Raw genomic sequence first — 19,309 nt, 5'->3', positions numbered from 1 at the left:
TCAGCAAATTGCACGTGAGCATCAGGATTCAATCAGCTGGCATGCCCAGACTGGCGTTGTCGCCAACAGACAGCTAAGCTTCCCGTTTCTACAGGTCGAGCGTGTAAAGACCAGCTCAGATGAGTTCAGAGTCCGTCCGAGTTTCTCCACAAATGTCCGTCGAACACATTTTCTTCTCTTAAGTCTTTGCTTTGTTGTTTTGTTCTCAAGGTGCTTCTTTACATGTAGTTTATGCACAACAGAGCACAAAGAGTCCAGACGTTTAATACAAACTTTGTGTCTATGTAACTATTTTACCCGCATCATCAGAGAGAAAGAGGAAGGGGAAAGGAGGAGGAGGAAAGACGGAGGATAAGAGGAATATTTACAGTCATTTTCAGTACATTTTGGTAAATCATCGATTTGGTTTCCATAGCAACGGATGCTTTTCAGCCCGTGTGAACCGTCAGGGCGATTTTGCGTGATTTGTCAGATTCTCTGCCACCGACCCGCGCAGACTCGTGAGAAAGGAAGTGAGTCGTCGAGGGTGGGCGGCTCGTAGCCACAAACATCCTTTATGATTATCGTTAAGGCATTTGTCGTTGGCACTCAATTATCATAGTGACATTTTACCTTTAGGTTTCAGCCACTCAAAGCTGCATGTCTCCACAAACAACAGCTTTTACTCTGCTTGATTACTGATTGTTTCATCTTTGGTAAGTGAACGCACCTTTGGACGTAAGAAATAAAACACACTTTGTAAACTGCCACCGTTAGTCGTGGGTGGTCTGTGAACGGGATCTGCTTGCTGTGAACAGTGAATTCATACTAATGCTGCCTTCAAGCCTTCCGGTCTACGTGTTTGCAAACCATTGAGGTGTTTGCCAAGACAATCATCTCGATGACTATATTAGAGACTTATGCTGAACAAAGTAAACAAACACTTAGCAACACCCTAGAAACCGATTATCAACATCCTAGAACCACCCACAACTGGCGCCCCACATATTTTCCTTAGTAATAAATGTTGGGCAATTTCGTGTTTCTTTGTCTTTCACATTTCGATAAAGACAAGACCATTTTTAGTGGTGATGCTATCCCTGATAGCACATGAACTTCACCCAAACGTCTATTGGATGTGTGCGTTTACATCTGGAAGACATGTTTTTGTACATTGTTTGCTCATCTGCAATACGTCCATAAGACGTTTCCTCTCAGATGCCAGTTAGACATTCAGCAGATGTCTTAAATCTGATCTTTTCAAGACGTTTAGCAGATGCTAATTCGAATCTGATGCTTTCCCGATGAAACGCTCTTCAACAGACTCTTAAACAGACATCTCGGAGATGTCCGTGTGCTATCGGGGATTATACGAGGAACCAATTGAGTCTCGTGAAAAATCGTGCGTATTTTACGAGTTGGCTAATTCGTAGGAGTTCGTTCGTATGAATTTGTACGAAGTCATTGTGCACAAATGCCCGGATGTCTAATGTGGAAGGAAGGAAGCGCGTGTTTCGTGCACGAGTCGTTAACGACATGCTTATTAATATTACACCCTTACCCAAACTCAGTAGAGAGTGTAAACACGATAAGAAGCGGTTGTGTGCGACAGAAGCGAGTACTTGTCGCCTATTAGATGGAAATGATGTCCAGCGACGTCACCGGCTGTTGTGAAAGTCGTACGAAACCATACGAATTTTCCACATTTACATTTCGGCGTGAGAGCGTGTAGGAGGAACTAATAGTGCGCATTAGGTGCATATCTATGCATTTATTTTCATGTTATCAAGCAAACAGAGAGAATAGAGCGAGGTGCAGTAACCTCGTAAAGTGCCTAAACGAGTGACCTTTTCGAAGTACGTAAGTTTGATCGCAGTTCTTCATCAGCAGTGCACAAAATGCGTGCAAACTAGATTTTAATGTAAACACTGATGGTGGAAACGTCACTTTACCAATGTAGCGAGCTTCCGTCATGATCCTTTAAAGTCAGGGGCTAGTCAGAGTAGCCGCATATTTAATTTGTGACGGGAATGAAAGGGAGGCTGACTTACAGTCTCTTCGATGGATTGTACTGTCATTTAAATTGGTATTGATGATTCAGCCGACCAAACACGAGTTTGGACGTAACTTACAATCAGGAGGAGACTGCCGACAGTCAAATATCAAATATGGTGCTACTCTAAACAAGGTCTATTCCGGCATGACTTGAAGGCAGCATAACATTTCAAATACTGTTCAGCTGTCCAGGAGGTGGCACCGTTGCTTTTTGCAGATTAGGCGCTCTGTAAGACCCCTACGGTAAAATGATTCTTTAGGGGCCAGTACAGAGGGCTGATTGATTCTTTGCATCCCTTTATCATTGTGCTGAAGCAAGAACAACGAGCCACACTGGCAGTGAAGATGCAGACTGAGACAACATACACCTGAAAATATCTGCGTCTGATCCAAGGGTGTAGAGTTGGCTTGAACATTGGGGGAGTTACAGTGTGAAGATGCACAAGATAGGCAGGGCTGGACTGGGAAGAGGAATTGGCCCGGGATTTTACATGGTAACTGGCCCAAATGTTGAGCGGGCCCATTCGGCATGACCCACCAGCCAGCTCGGTTCTCTCGATGGCCAGTTCGCCCCTGATCGGCCCCAAACTGCGTTGGCCCACCGAGAAAATACCCGGCATGCCAGATTACCAGTCCAGCCCTGAAGATAGGGGTGCTTGTTGTTATTATTATTGGAGGGGGGGGATTATTGGGGTTACCTCCACCCCATCCCCCCTGGAATCTACACCCCTGGTCTGATCTGAATAACGATGGTGGTGCATTAAAACCAAAACATAAACTCTAATGGTCACCAGAGGAACAAAGATGCAAACTAAAGAAAGATGATCCAAATCAACAGGGCCGTGTGCTCAAAACGCTACTTATTGCCGCCTTTTCCTCCTTTCTACTGCTCTATGAGAGAGAAATTGTCGTAGTAGCTTCACAGACTGAGATGGAAGATGCTTTAGCTCAAATATCAAGCACAGGTGGTGAAATGACAAAAAAATACACAAATAACACAAACAACTTAAAATGACGTGTTTGATATGGAGGTTGTTTAAAATGTAAAACAGCTTGTTGATGGATCACAGATGGCATCAGCCGTGCCCGGAGAAGGAGGAGGTTTGATGGGTGCCGTAGATCAGCGTCGGCTGTTGCTGCGGGTATCCTCCGGTGCTATCCACATTAACGGCCGCTGCGTCCGGCGTGCTCAATCCTTGGAGAAAGTGGTGGCCGAGGTGCCGGGCTGACCGGGGCTGGATGCGTGCTCGTCCTGCCAGCGGTCCACGCAGCGGCGCCGGGCGTTCATGAAGAAATTGCTGACGGTGGAGAGCTCCAGACCCAGCTGCTGAGAGATGGTAATCTGCATCTCTTTGCTGGGCCGCTTGTTCTCCTTGAAGATCGCGATGAGGGTTCGCCGCTGCAGGTCGGTGAAGACCAGACGCTGTTTCTTGGGCACCATGTTTCTGTCTTTGTGCTGCTCTTGTTCCTTTCTCTTGCAGGCTGCCATTGGGAGGAAAACAGAGAGAATGAAAATGCAAGAAAAATGCAAGTAAACCATCATGTTATTCAGGCTACATCAGTGCCAGAAATCAACCATTTGTATCATTATTAAAGGAATATTCCTGGTTCAATAGAAGTTCGACAGTCCATCCACGTCATTTGTGTCATAGCCAATAATGTTGGTTAACGCAACAATCATTTTGAATCGTCCCTCCTTGTCTTAAAAACATTTAAAAATAGCAATAAATGAGGTTCCAGTGAGGCACTTATAATGGAAGTCAATGGGGCCAATTTTTGGATGGTTTAAAGGCAGAAATGTGACGCTTATAATTTTATAAAAGCACTAAAGTTTAAATCGTTAAATTGCGGCGGACTACTAAATTACCGGGATTACAGGGTTGACAGCATTACGTCGTCATGGCAACGAAGTTGTAAACTTAGATAGGGCCAATAACTTCACCCAGATGCGTTGATCACAATAAAATAATGTTAACACACATATTGTTTATCTAGTGTGGCTATAATAATAATAAAAAAAAAGTGATTATTTTAACATTTAAGCTGCGTTCACACTGCCAACGACTTTGTAGCTGCAGGTCGCCAGTGGCTGGCGGTGAAGTCGCTAGTGGGCGTTCCCACTACTGGTTGCTTAGTAACATTTATAAATGACATTCACGGATGTCATTCCATTGCTCTTGACAGCAAATCGCTTTTCTTGGCGCTAAAAGCAACATTTTGGAGGGAAAAGACTCAATATAAATGGAATCAGTACATAAAATGCTTTATATCAAAGATGAACGAGAAACAAGGCGTGCTGTTTGCCATAGCGGCTGTTTATCTGCGGCGAAAACGCAAACGCCGGTCTGTCTGGGTGCACAAAACCATTCAATCTCGGAGTCAGCACTGGAAAATTGCTAACAGCAAGAATTAGCCTTTCATCAATATTTCCGTTACTGCAGGAGCTGAGAGAGAGAGAAGGATCACGTGAGCTCTCCCGTCTTCTCTCCTATTGGCTGTCACTTCCGTTAGTCGCTCTTCATTTGAATAAAGTTGATCTTGCCTCAACTTTGTCGCATCGCTGGACACGCCCACATCTAGTCGCCAACGGTTGCGACCGCTCGTGCCGCCGGAAGTCGCTGTGCTCGCATTGAAAATGAATGGGATGGAGTCGCTGTCAGTGTGTACGCAGCTTTACAGATTGTTTACACATTCACTTCCATTGTAAGTGCCTTACTATAACACAGATTTTACCTTTACTTTACATTTATGAGTCTAAATTAATATTTGTGCTAATCAATATTACGCCATAAATGCTGTCGATTGAGCTGAACTTGTATTAAATCTGGAGTTTTATTTTCAAGGTAATGTTCCCCACTGGAAATGATTTTGGAGCTCAAAGACGTTTCTTTCCTTTTACCTTGAACACATTAAACATCTCTTTTAGTGCTCCACAGAAGCTCATACAGGTTTGGAACATCATGAGGGTGAGTAAATAATGACAGAGTGTGTATTTTGGGGGTGAACTGTCCCTTTATTAAGGGCATTTTTCTAGCTGTATATTGTCATCGATATAAGGACAACCAGTTGAATTGAATCGATTGATTGATTGATTGTGATGTGATCGAGTTATTGGGAATGTTGTCTCTATGTTCAGTGCTTCAGAGCTTTTTTCCCCTCATCAAAACCACTTTAATCTCTGAGACAGTGAACACAAATATTGTGAAATATATCAAACGATAACAAATAAAAAACACACGTTATCACTGATATTGTTTCCAAAATCCCAGATAATTTCGGACCCTTTTGTTATATAAAATCATGCAACCTGTGTTGAACCGCATCGATGATTAAGAGATGAAGAACACAATTTATGCCATGACAAATAAGTCAAACAAAACTACATTTCAGACAGCAAAGCTTAAATTACTGCATGCCTACCTACTTTCAGGGCAATTACGATATTCATTTTTATGTGTTTATCATTATATTTGACCAATGTATTTATACTGGGCAAGCACAACCCAATATATTCAAACGCTCTGTGTGTGTGTGTGTGTGTGTGTGTGTGTGTGTGTGTGTGTGTGTGTGTGTGTGTGTGTGTGTGTGTGTGAGTGTGTGTGACTGTGTGTGTGTGTGTGTGTGTGTGTGTGTGTGTGTGTGTGTGTGTGTGTGTGTGTGTGTGTGTGTGTGTGTGTGTGTGTGTAAGCGTGTATTTATCACTTTGTGGGGACCAAATGTCCCCATAAGGATAGTAAAACCTGAAATTTTTGACCTTGTGGGGACATTTTGTCGGTCCCCATGAGGAAAACAGCTTATAAATCATACTAAATTATGTTTTTTGAAAATGTAAAAATGCAGAAAGTTTTCTGTGAGGGTTAGGTTTAGGGGTTGGGTTAGGTTTAGGGGATAGAATATAAAGTTTGTACAGTATAAAAACCATTATGTCTATGGAAAGTCCCCATAAAACATGGAAACACAACATGTGTGTGTGTGTGTGTGTGTGTGTGTGTGTGTGTGTGTGTGTGTGTGTGTGTGTGTGTGTGTGTCCAGTGGGACTCATGTTTGCAAACCCTCAGGCAAATCCACTCTGCCTCTTCGAGCTGTTTTGGAGTCATCCGAGGGATTTACATTCATGTGCTGGTGGTCACATGCAGCTGACTCTATAGACCACCATAAACAGAACGTCAAAGCCCTGTTTCAGGCCATGCTGTTTCTGCTTTTAGCCCTCGATGTGATCAGCGTGAAGCAGCAGCCACAGAAAAACAGAAACAACTGTCTAGATCACTCGTTCACTACTGGTATTGCTTAACATTACCATTAATACCAGCCTAAAACATGAAACAAACACTGGGACGGTAAAATACCAAATAATTGAGCACAGACAGGTCAACAGCGAACGTTTTGGGACACATGTTCTCCTCCGTTTAAGTCTGATTTGCAATGGTTGTTTGAAGTAATTTTTGGGCCGTGGGCCACCGGTTGAGAAACACTGTTATACAGTACAACAACATTATCCACGCATAACTCACATGCTTTATTGTTGTCATCATTAAAGGAAAAATAATCATCTGCTAATGTACAGAACATTCCTCTCTGTTTCTCCCTGTTTAATTCTATGCTTTTCTCTTTTGCAAATGTCCACATCTCACACACACATACACACACACACACACACACACACAGTCTTGCGGTGAGGGTTCCCCTGGTGCAATTGTGCTGAGGAGGGTGATGCGGAGGCGCTGTATGTCTAATTACAGAGAGCCATGAGCCAATCGATCTGTCCTACACAGTCAAATCTGTTTACTGCTGCCGTCTAAAGCTGCAGCTCACTCATCCATCATATTCATATACCACTGCACACCACACACACTTTAATACTATACTCATAACACACACACTTTAATACTATACTCATAACACACACACTTTAATACTATACTCATAACATACACACTTTATTACTACACTTATAACACACACTTTAATACTATACTCATAACACACACACTTTAATACGATACTCATAACACACACACTTTAATACTATACTCATAACACACACACTTTAATACTAATAACACACACACTTTAATACTAATAACACACACACTTTAATACTGCACTCATAACACACACACTTTAATACTAATAACACACACGCTTTAATACTGCACACATAACACACACACACTTTAATACTATACTCATAACACACACACTTTAATACTAATAACACACACGCTTTAATACTGCACTCATAACACACACACACTTTAATAATATACTCATAACACACACACTTTAATACTAATAACACACACACTTTAATACTATACTCATAACACACACTTTAATATTAATATCACACACACTTTAATACTAATAACACACACGCTTTAATACTGCACTCATAACACACACACACTTTAGTACTATACTCATAACACACACACTTTAATACTATACTCATAACACACACACACTTTAATACTATACTCATAACACACACACTTTAATACTACATTTATAACACACACTTTAATACTATACTCATAACACACACACTTTAATACTAATAACACACACGCTTTAATACTGCACTCATAACACACACACACTTTAATACTATACTCATAACACACACACTTTAATACTATACTCATAACACACACACTTTAATACTACATTTATAACACACACTTTAATACTATACTCATAACACACACACTTTAATACTAATAACACACACGCTTTAATACTGCACTCATAACACACACACACTTTAATACTACTCATAACACACACACATTAATACTATACTCATAACACACACACTTTAATACTACACTTATAACACACACTTTAATACTATACTCATAACACACACACACTTTAATACTATACTAATAACACACACACTTTAATACTATACTCATAACACACACACTTTAATACTATACTCATAACACACACACTTTAATACTAATAACACACACACTTTAATACTAATAACACACACACTTTAATACTGCACTCATAACACACACACTTTAATACTAATAACACACACGCTTTAATACTGCACTCATAACACACACACACTTTAATACTATACTCATAACACACACACTTTAATACTAATAACACACACGCTTTAATACTGCACTCATAACACACACACACTTTAATAATATACTCATAACACACACACTTTAATACTAATAACACACACACTTTAATACTATACTCATAACACACACTTTAATATTAATATCACACACACTTTAATACTAATAACACACACGCTTTAATACTGCACTCATAACACACACACACTTTAGTACTATACTCATAACACACACACTTTAATACTATACTCATAACACACACACTTTAATACTATACTCATAACACACACACTTTAATACTACATTTATAACACACACTTTAATACTATACTCATAACACACACACTTTAATACTAATAACACACACGCTTTAATACTGCACTCATAACACACACACACTTTAATACTATACTCATAACACACACACTTTAATACTATACTCATAACACACACACTTTAATACTACATTTATAACACACACTTTAATACTATACTCATAACACACACACTTTAATACTAATAACACACACGCTTTAATACTGCACTCATAACACACACACACTTTAATACTATACTCATAACACACACACTTTAATACTATACTCATAACACACACACTTTAATACTACACTTATAACACACACTTTAATACTATACTCATAACACACACACACTTTAATACTATACTAATAACACACACACTTTAATACTATACTCATAACACACACACTTTAATACTATACTCATAACACACACACTTTAATACTACACTTATAACACACACTTTAATACTATACTCATAACACACACACACACTTTAATACTATACTAATAACACACACACTTTAATACTATACTCATAACACACACACTTTAATACTATACTCTTAACACACACACTTTAATACTACACTTATAACACACACTTTAATACTATACTAATAACACACACACACTTTAATACTATACTCATAACACACACACACTTTAATACTATACTAATAACACACACACACTTTAATACTATACTCATAACACACACACACACACTTTAATACTATACTCATAACACACACACTTTAATACTATACTAATAACACACACACTTTAATACTATACTCATAACACACACACTTTAATACTAATAACACACACGCTTTAATACTGCACTCATAACACACACACACTTTAATACTATACTCATAACACACACTTTAATACTATACTCATAACACACACACTTTAATACTAATAACACACACACTTTAATACTATACTCATAACACACACTTTAATATTAATATCACACACACTTTAATACTAATAACACACACGCTTTAATACTGCACTCATAACACACACACACATTAGTACTATACTCATAACACACACACTTTAATACTATACTCATAACACACACACTTTAATACTATACTCATAACACACACACTTTAATACTACATTTATAACACACACTTTAATACTATACTCATAACACACACACTTTAATACTAATAACACACACGCTTTAATACTGCACTCATAACACACACACACTTTAATACTATACTCATAACACACACACTTTAATACTATACTCATAACACACACACTTTAATACTACACTTATAACACACACTTTAATACTATACTCATAACACACACACACTTTAATACTATACTAATAACACACACACTTTAATACTATACTCATAACACACACACTTTAATACTATACTCATAACACACACACTTTAATACTATACTAATAACACACACACTTTAATACTATACTCATAACACACACACTTTAATACTATACTCTTAACACACACACTTTAATACTACACTTATAACACACACTTTAATACTATACTCATAACACACACACACTTTAATACTATACTCATAACACACACACACTTTAATACTATACTAATAACACACACACACTTTAATACTATACTCATAACACACACACACACTTTAATACTATACTCATAACACACACACTTTAATACTATACTAATAACACACACACTTTAATACTATGCTCATAACACACACACTTTAATACTATACTCATAACACACACACTTTAATACTAATAACACACACGCTTTAATACTGCACTCATAACACACACACACTTTAATACTATACTCATAACACACACACTTTAATACTATACTCATAACACACACACTTTAATACTAATAACACACACACTTTAATACTATACTCATAACACACACTTTAATATTAATATCACACACACTTTAATACTAATAACACACACGCTTTAATACTGCACTCATAACACACACACACTTTAGTACTATACTCATAACACACACACTTTAATACTATACTCATAACACACACACTTTAATACTATACTCATAACACACACACTTTAATACTACATTTATAACACACACTTTAATACTATACTCATAACACACACACTTTAATACTACACTTATAACACACACTTTAATACTATACTCATAACACACACACACACTTTAATACTATACTAATAACACACACACTTTAATACCATACTCATAACACACACACTTTAATACTATACTCATAACACACACACTTTAATACTACACTTATAACACACACTTTAATACTATACTCATAACACACACACACTTTAATACTATACTCATAACACACACACACTTTAATACTATACTAATAACACACACACACTTTAATACTATACTCATAACACACACACACTTTAATACTATACTCATAACACACACACTTTAATACTATACTAATAACACACACACTTTAATACTATACTCATAAGCACACACACACACACTTTAATACTATACTCATAACACACACACTTTAATACTATACTAATAACACACACTTTAATACTATACTGATTACACACACACTTTAATACTAATAACACACACACTTTAATACTATACTCATAACACACACAAACACTTTAATACTAATAACACACACACTTTAATACTATACTCATAACACACACACTTTAATACTAATAACACACACACTTTAATACTATACTCATAACACACACTTTAATACTATACTCATAACACACACACTTTAATACTAATAACACACACACTTTAATACTAATAACACACACGCTTTAATACTACACTCATAACACACACACACTTTAATACTATACTCATAACACACACACTTTAATACTACACTTATAACACACTTTAATACTATACTCATAACACACACACACTTTAATACTATACTAATAACACACACACTTTAATACTATACTCATAACACACACACACTTTAATACTATACTAATAACACACACACACTTTAATACTATACTGATAACACACACACTTTAATACTATACTCATAACACACACAAACACTTTAATACTAATAACACACACACTTTAATACTATACTCATAACATACACTTTAATACTATACTCATAACACACACACTTTAATACTATACTAATAACACACACACTTTAATACTATACTTATAACACACACACTTTAATACTAATAACACACACACTTTAATACTAATAAAACACACACTTTAATACTATACTAATAAAACACACACTTTAATACTATACTTATAACACACATACTTTAATACTACACTCATAACACACACACTTTAATACTAAAAACACACACACTTTAATACTATACCCATAACACACACACTTTAATACTATACTCATAACACACACACACACACACACTTTAATACTATACTCATAACACACACACTTTAATACTACACTCATAACACACACACACTTTAATACTACACTCATAACACACACACTTTAATACTATACTTATAACACACACACTTTAATACTACACTCATAACACACACACACTTTAATACTGTACTCATAACACACAAACTTTAATACTAATAACACACACACTTTAATACTATACTCATAACACACACACTTTAATACTATACTCATAACACAAACACTTTAATACTATACTCATAACACACACACTTTAATACTATACTCATAACACACACACTTTAATACTATACTCATAACATACACACTTTAATACTATACTTATAACACACACACTTTAATACTATACTCATAACACACACTTTAATACTATATTCATAACATACACACTTTAATACTATACTCATAACACACACACTTTAATACTAATAACACACACACTTTAATACTATACTCATAACACACACACTTTAATACTAATAACACACACACTTTAATACTACTCATAACACACACACTTTAATACTAATAACACACACACTTTCATACTATACTAATAACACACACTTTAATACTATACTTATAACACACACACTTTAATACTATACTCATAACACACACTTTAATACTAATAAAACACACATTTTAATACTATACTTATAACACACACACTTTAATACTATACTTATAACACACACACTTTAATACTACACTCATAACACACAAACTTTAATTCTATACTTATAACACACACACTTTAATACTATACTTATAACACACACACACTTTAATACTACACTCATAACACACACACTTTAATACTATACTTATAACACACACACTTTACTACTATACTCAAAACACACACACTTTAATACTATACTCATAACACACACACTTTAATACTAATAACACACACACTTTAATACTATACTCATAACACACACTTTAATACTATACTCATAACACACACACACTTTAATACTACACTCATAACACACACACTTTAATACTATACTTATAACACACACACTTTAATACTACACTCATAACACACACACACTTTAATACTGTACTCATAACACACACACTTTAATACTATACTTATAACACACACACTTTAATACTATACTTATAACACACACACTTTAATACTACACTCATAACACACAAACTTTAATTCTATACTTATAACACACACACTTTAATACTATACTTATAACACACACACACTTTAATACTACACTCATAACACACACACTTTAATACTATACTTATAACACACACACTTTACTACTATACTCAAAACACACACACTTTAATACTATACTCATAACACACACACACTTTAATACTAATAACACACACACTTTAATACTATACTCATAACACACACTTTAATACTATACTCATAACACACACACACTTTAATACTACACTCATAACACACACACTTTAATACTATACTTATAACACACACACTTTAATACTACACTCATAACACACACACACTTTAATACTAATAACACACACACTTTAATACTATACTCATAACACACACACTTTAATACTATACTCATAACACACACACTTTAATACTATACTCATAACACACACACTTTCATACTATACTAATAAAACACACACTTTAATACTATACTTATAACACACACACACTTTAATACTATACTTATAACACACACACTTTAATACTACACTCATAACACACAAACTTTAATACTATACTTATAACACACACACTTTAATAATATACTTATAACACTCACACTTTAATACTAATAACACACACACTGTAATACTAATAACACACACACACTTTAATACTCTACTCATAACACACACACTTTAATACTATACTCATAACACACACACTTTAATACTAATAACACACACACTTTAATACTATACTCATAACACACACTTTAATACTATACTCATAACACACACACACTTTAATACTATACTTATAACACACACACTTTAATACTACACTCATAACACACACACACTTTAATACTGTACTCATAACACACACACTTTAATACTAATAACACACACACTTTAATACTATACTCATAACACACACACTTTAAGACTAATAACACATACACTTTAATACTATACTCATAACACACACACTTTAATACTATACTCATAACACACACACTTTAATACTATACTCATAACACACACACTTTCATACTATACTAATAACACACACACTTTAATACTATACTTATAACACACACACTTTAATACTATACTCATAACACACACACTTTAATACTAATAACACACACTTTAATACTATTCTTATAACACACACACTTTAATACTATACTTATAACACACACACTTTAATACTATACTCATAACACACACACACACTTTAATACTACACTCATAACACACACACTTTAATACTATACTCATAACACACACTTTAATACTATACTCATAACACACACACTTTAATACTACACTCATAACACACACACTTTAATACTATACTTATAACACACACTTTAATACTATACTTATAACACACACACTTTAATACTATACTCAAAACACACATTTTAATACTATACTCATAACACACATTTTAATACTATACTCATAACACACACACTTTAATACTATACTCATAACACACACTTTAACACTATGCTTATAACACACACATTTTAATACTATTATTATAACACACACACTTTAATACTAATAACACACACACACTTTAATACTATACTCATAACACACACACTTTAATACTATACTTATAACACACACACTTTAATACTAATAACACACATACTTTAATACTATACTCATAACACACACTTTAATACAAATAACACAAACACACACTTTAATACTATACTCATAACAAACACACTTTTATACTATACTTATAACACACAAACTTTAATACTATACTTATAACACACACACTTTAATACTAATAACACACACTTTAATACTAATAACACACACACTTTAATACAAATAACACAAACACACACTTTAAAACTACACTCATAACAAACACACTTTTATACTATACTTATAACACACAAACTTTAATACTATACTTATAACACACACACTTTAATACTAATAACACACACTTTAATACTAATAACACACACACTTTAATACAAATAACACAAACACACACTTTAATACTATACTCATAACAAACACACTTTAATACTATACTCATAACACACACACTTTAATACTATACTTATAACACACACACTTTAATACTAATAACACACACTTTAATACTATACTCATAACACACACACTTTAATACTATACTTATAACACACACACTTTAATACTAATAACACACACACTTTAATACTATACTTATAACACACACACTTTAATACTAATAACACACATACTTTAATACTATACTCATAACACACACTTTAATACAAATAACACAAACACACACTTTAATACTATACTCATAACAAACACACTTTTATACTATACTTATAACACACAAACTTTAATACTATACTTATAACACACACACTTTAATACTAATAACACACACTTTAATACTAATAACACACACACTTTAATACAAATAACACAAACACACACTTTAAAACTACACTCATAACAAACACACTTTTATACTATACTTATAACACACAAACTTTAATACTATACTTATAACACACACACTTTAATACTAATAACACACACTTTAATACTAATAACACACACACTTTAATACAAATAACACAAACACACACTTTAATACTATACTCATAACAAACACACTTTAATACTATACTCATAACACACACACTTTAATACTATACTTATAACACACACACTTTAATACTAATAACACACACTTTAATACTATACTCATAACACACACACTTTAATACTATACTTATAACACACACACTTTAATACTAATAACACACACACTTTAATACTATATTTATAACACACACACTTTAATACTATACTCAAAACACACACTTTAATACTACACTCATAACACACACACTTTAATACTATACTCATAACACACACTTTAATACTATACTCATAACACACACACTTTAATACTACACTCATAACACACACACTTTAATACTATACTTATAACACACACTTTAATACTATACTTATAACACACACACTTTAATACTATACTCAAAACACACATTTTAATACTATACTCATAACACACATTTTAATACTATACTCATAACACACACACTTTAATACTATACTCATAACACACACTTTAAGACTATGCTTATAACACACACATTTTAATACTATTATTATAACACACACACTTTAATACTAATAACACACACACACTTTAATACTATACTCATAACACACACACTTTAATACTATACTTATAACACACACACTTTAATACTAATAACACACATACTTTAATACTATACTCATAACACACACTTTAATACAAATAACACAAACACACACTTTAATACTATACTCATAACAAACACACTTTTATACTATACTTATAACACACAAACTTTAATACTATACTTATAACACACACACTTTAATACTAATAACACACACTTTAATACTAATAACACACACACTTTAATACAAATAACACAAACACACACTTTAAAACTACACTCATAACAAACACACTTTTATACTATACTTATAACACACAAACTTTAATACTATACTTATAACACACACACTTTAATACTAATAACACACACTTTAATACTAATAACACACACACTTTAATACAAATAACACAAACACACACTTTAATACTATACTCATAACAAACACACTTTAATACTATACTCATAACACACACACACTTTAATACTATACTTATAACACACACACTTTAATACTAATAACACACACTTTAATACTATACTCATAACACACACACTTTAATACTATACTTATAACACACACACTTTAATACTAATAACACACACACTTTAATACTATATTTATAACACACACACTTTAATACTATACTCAAAACACACACTTTAATACTACACTTATAACACACACACACTTTAATACTACACTTATAACACACACACTTTAATACTACACTTATAACACACACACTTTAATACTAATAACACACACACTTTAATACTATACTCATAACACACACACACTTTAATACTATACTTATAACACACACACTTTAATACTAATAACACACACTTTAATACTATATTTATAACACACACACACTTTAATACTATACTCAAAACACACACTTTAATACTACACTTATAACACACACACACTTTAATACTACACTTATAACACACACACTTTAATCTATCTGTCTGTCTGTCTGTCTATCTGTCTGTCTATCTCTCTGTCTATCTGTCTGTCTGTCTGTCTATCTATCTGTCTGTCTATCTGTCTGTCTGTTTGTCTGTCTATCTTTTGTATCTGTCTGTCTGTCTGTCTGTCTGTCTATATTCTGACCTTTTCCATCACTGTACTGTAATACAAGACAAGATGCTAATCATAAATAACTGTTTTAATTGTTCCAAATTCCACCCATTAATGCATATATGACAACATTGTAATAGGTACAAACACGCTTCATTTCCATTGATAATAACGGACAAGAACGGAATATGTCGAATTTAAGATCAAATTTGAAAACAAAAGGCAGCTAATTTCAAATGACAGGGGAAAACTATTTAATGCAACCTTTTTTAAGGGCTATCCGTCCTCTCTGAGCCATTTTTATGTCTCTTTTGTCTGATTGTCTGATTGTCTCTTTTTTTTTTTTCCAGTATCGAGCAGCACCATTTCTGCTCTCTCCCACCATCCGCCTCCTGGTGTCACGCGCGCTCGCGTCTCCCCGAGAGTGGGCGCGCACTGGGCTCAAGGGATCAATACGGATCGATCGCCCGGGAAGGAGCCCTGATTACTGGACCACGTGCGCAAGAGAAAACAGAGGAAAATCGATCATTGCAGCTTTTAGGGCAACAGCAGATCGCAGAAAGAAAGACGCGTATTCTGCCTGGTGCATTAGACGCACTTTCAGTAAAGAGAAGGCCAAAGAAAACATCCAGTATGTCTGAAAAATATTTTTATTTAATTATTTATATTTATATAAAATACTGAAACCGCTTATCATCAAGGCTGGTGCCTAAACTGTTGATCTGTAGATGACAATATTGTCATCACTCATGGCAACTCCAAACACTTCTGACGCGTTTCTTCTTTATTCTATGAAATAAAAGCGGGAGATTTACCGAATGTCGGAGTTTATTAAAAAAAACTTGAATGTATGACTTTTATGCACCCGTATATGTTACTTATAGGCCTACCTTATTTATACGAGCTCTCAAATCTCATTTTAAACATTAAAAAGCATCACGTTCAAATCGATAGCTTTATGTGCTACAACCAGTGACATTTCCCGCCAAAACTCGCCAGTCGTCTAAAGGCGGGAATAAAAGCGCCGGTGAATGTGGAGATTTTCAGCCACTTAAATTTCAGTTTTGTCCTCATAAAAATGGATTGTTTCACATTAGAAGGCTTGGAAAATATTACACTTCCCATACACTTCTGGCTGTAGATATATCTCCTTTTGTTTCACTGAAGAAAGTCATGCAGGGTTGGAACATTAATGATGAATCTTTATGTTTTGGTAAACGATCCTCATGTGTAAACACAATGCACATACGCAGAACACAACACGAATGGCCACCTCACCCCTAAACTAATTTCAGGGACAGTGTATTAAAATCTCGAAGGAAAGCTCTACAGTTACTAATGTAGGCAAATCCTAAATTAATTAGGCTACTAGAGAGATCATGTTCAGATCTGCAGAACACTTCATACACAAGGGTGTAACAACCGTGGGGAACGTGGGGTCCATGTCCCATGCACTCTTTAAAAAGGTGATTTTTTTCCAAGCTAAACCCATAGCGAGTCCAAATGATGGATTTGTACACAGTGTTATTTGTGTTTTGTAGCTTTGGGCTGATTGAGCGACCATTGAAACTCTTTATAATCATAATAAAACTATTATTGTCTGATAAAAGTCACGCTCATCAGCTCACACTGAAGGGAAATGATAGATTTGCTTTGTTCTTATAACGCTTAAATCCTCTATTAAAGTCGACAAACACGTTTTAAAGGAGTAAATGTTCTTTTGATGGTTGATCCAGTGACTCATTTCACACAAGACACTCATTCATCACCTTCTGGCATCATCAGAAACAGTCACTGAATCATTCAATGGATCTGAACGAATTTTGGTGAACGTCGTGAAAACACTCGAGCCACTTGCATACATTAAA

General features: G+C 34.5%; 1 protein-coding gene across 1 annotated transcript in view; it reads right to left on the bottom strand.

The window, feature by feature from the left end:
- Nucleotides 1–3,223: 3,223 nt before the first annotated feature.
- LOC127649751 (hepatocyte nuclear factor 6-like) overlaps nucleotides 3,224–19,309 on the bottom strand; it is a 51,606-nt gene continuing 35,520 nt past the window's right edge. Inside the window, exon 2 of the mRNA XM_052134976.1 lies at nucleotides 3,224–3,516. Coding sequence (XP_051990936.1) covers nucleotides 3,224–3,516 — 293 coding nt within the window. The remainder of the gene's footprint in view (nucleotides 3,517–19,309) is intronic.

The sequence above is a fragment of the Xyrauchen texanus genome, chromosome 9 (genome assembly GCF_025860055.1).
Source record: "Xyrauchen texanus isolate HMW12.3.18 chromosome 9, RBS_HiC_50CHRs, whole genome shotgun sequence".
Lineage (NCBI taxonomy): Eukaryota > Metazoa > Chordata > Actinopteri > Cypriniformes > Catostomidae > Xyrauchen > Xyrauchen texanus.
The sequence above is the reverse complement of the archived record's forward strand: the minus strand, read 5'-3'. Positions and strand labels throughout refer to the sequence as shown.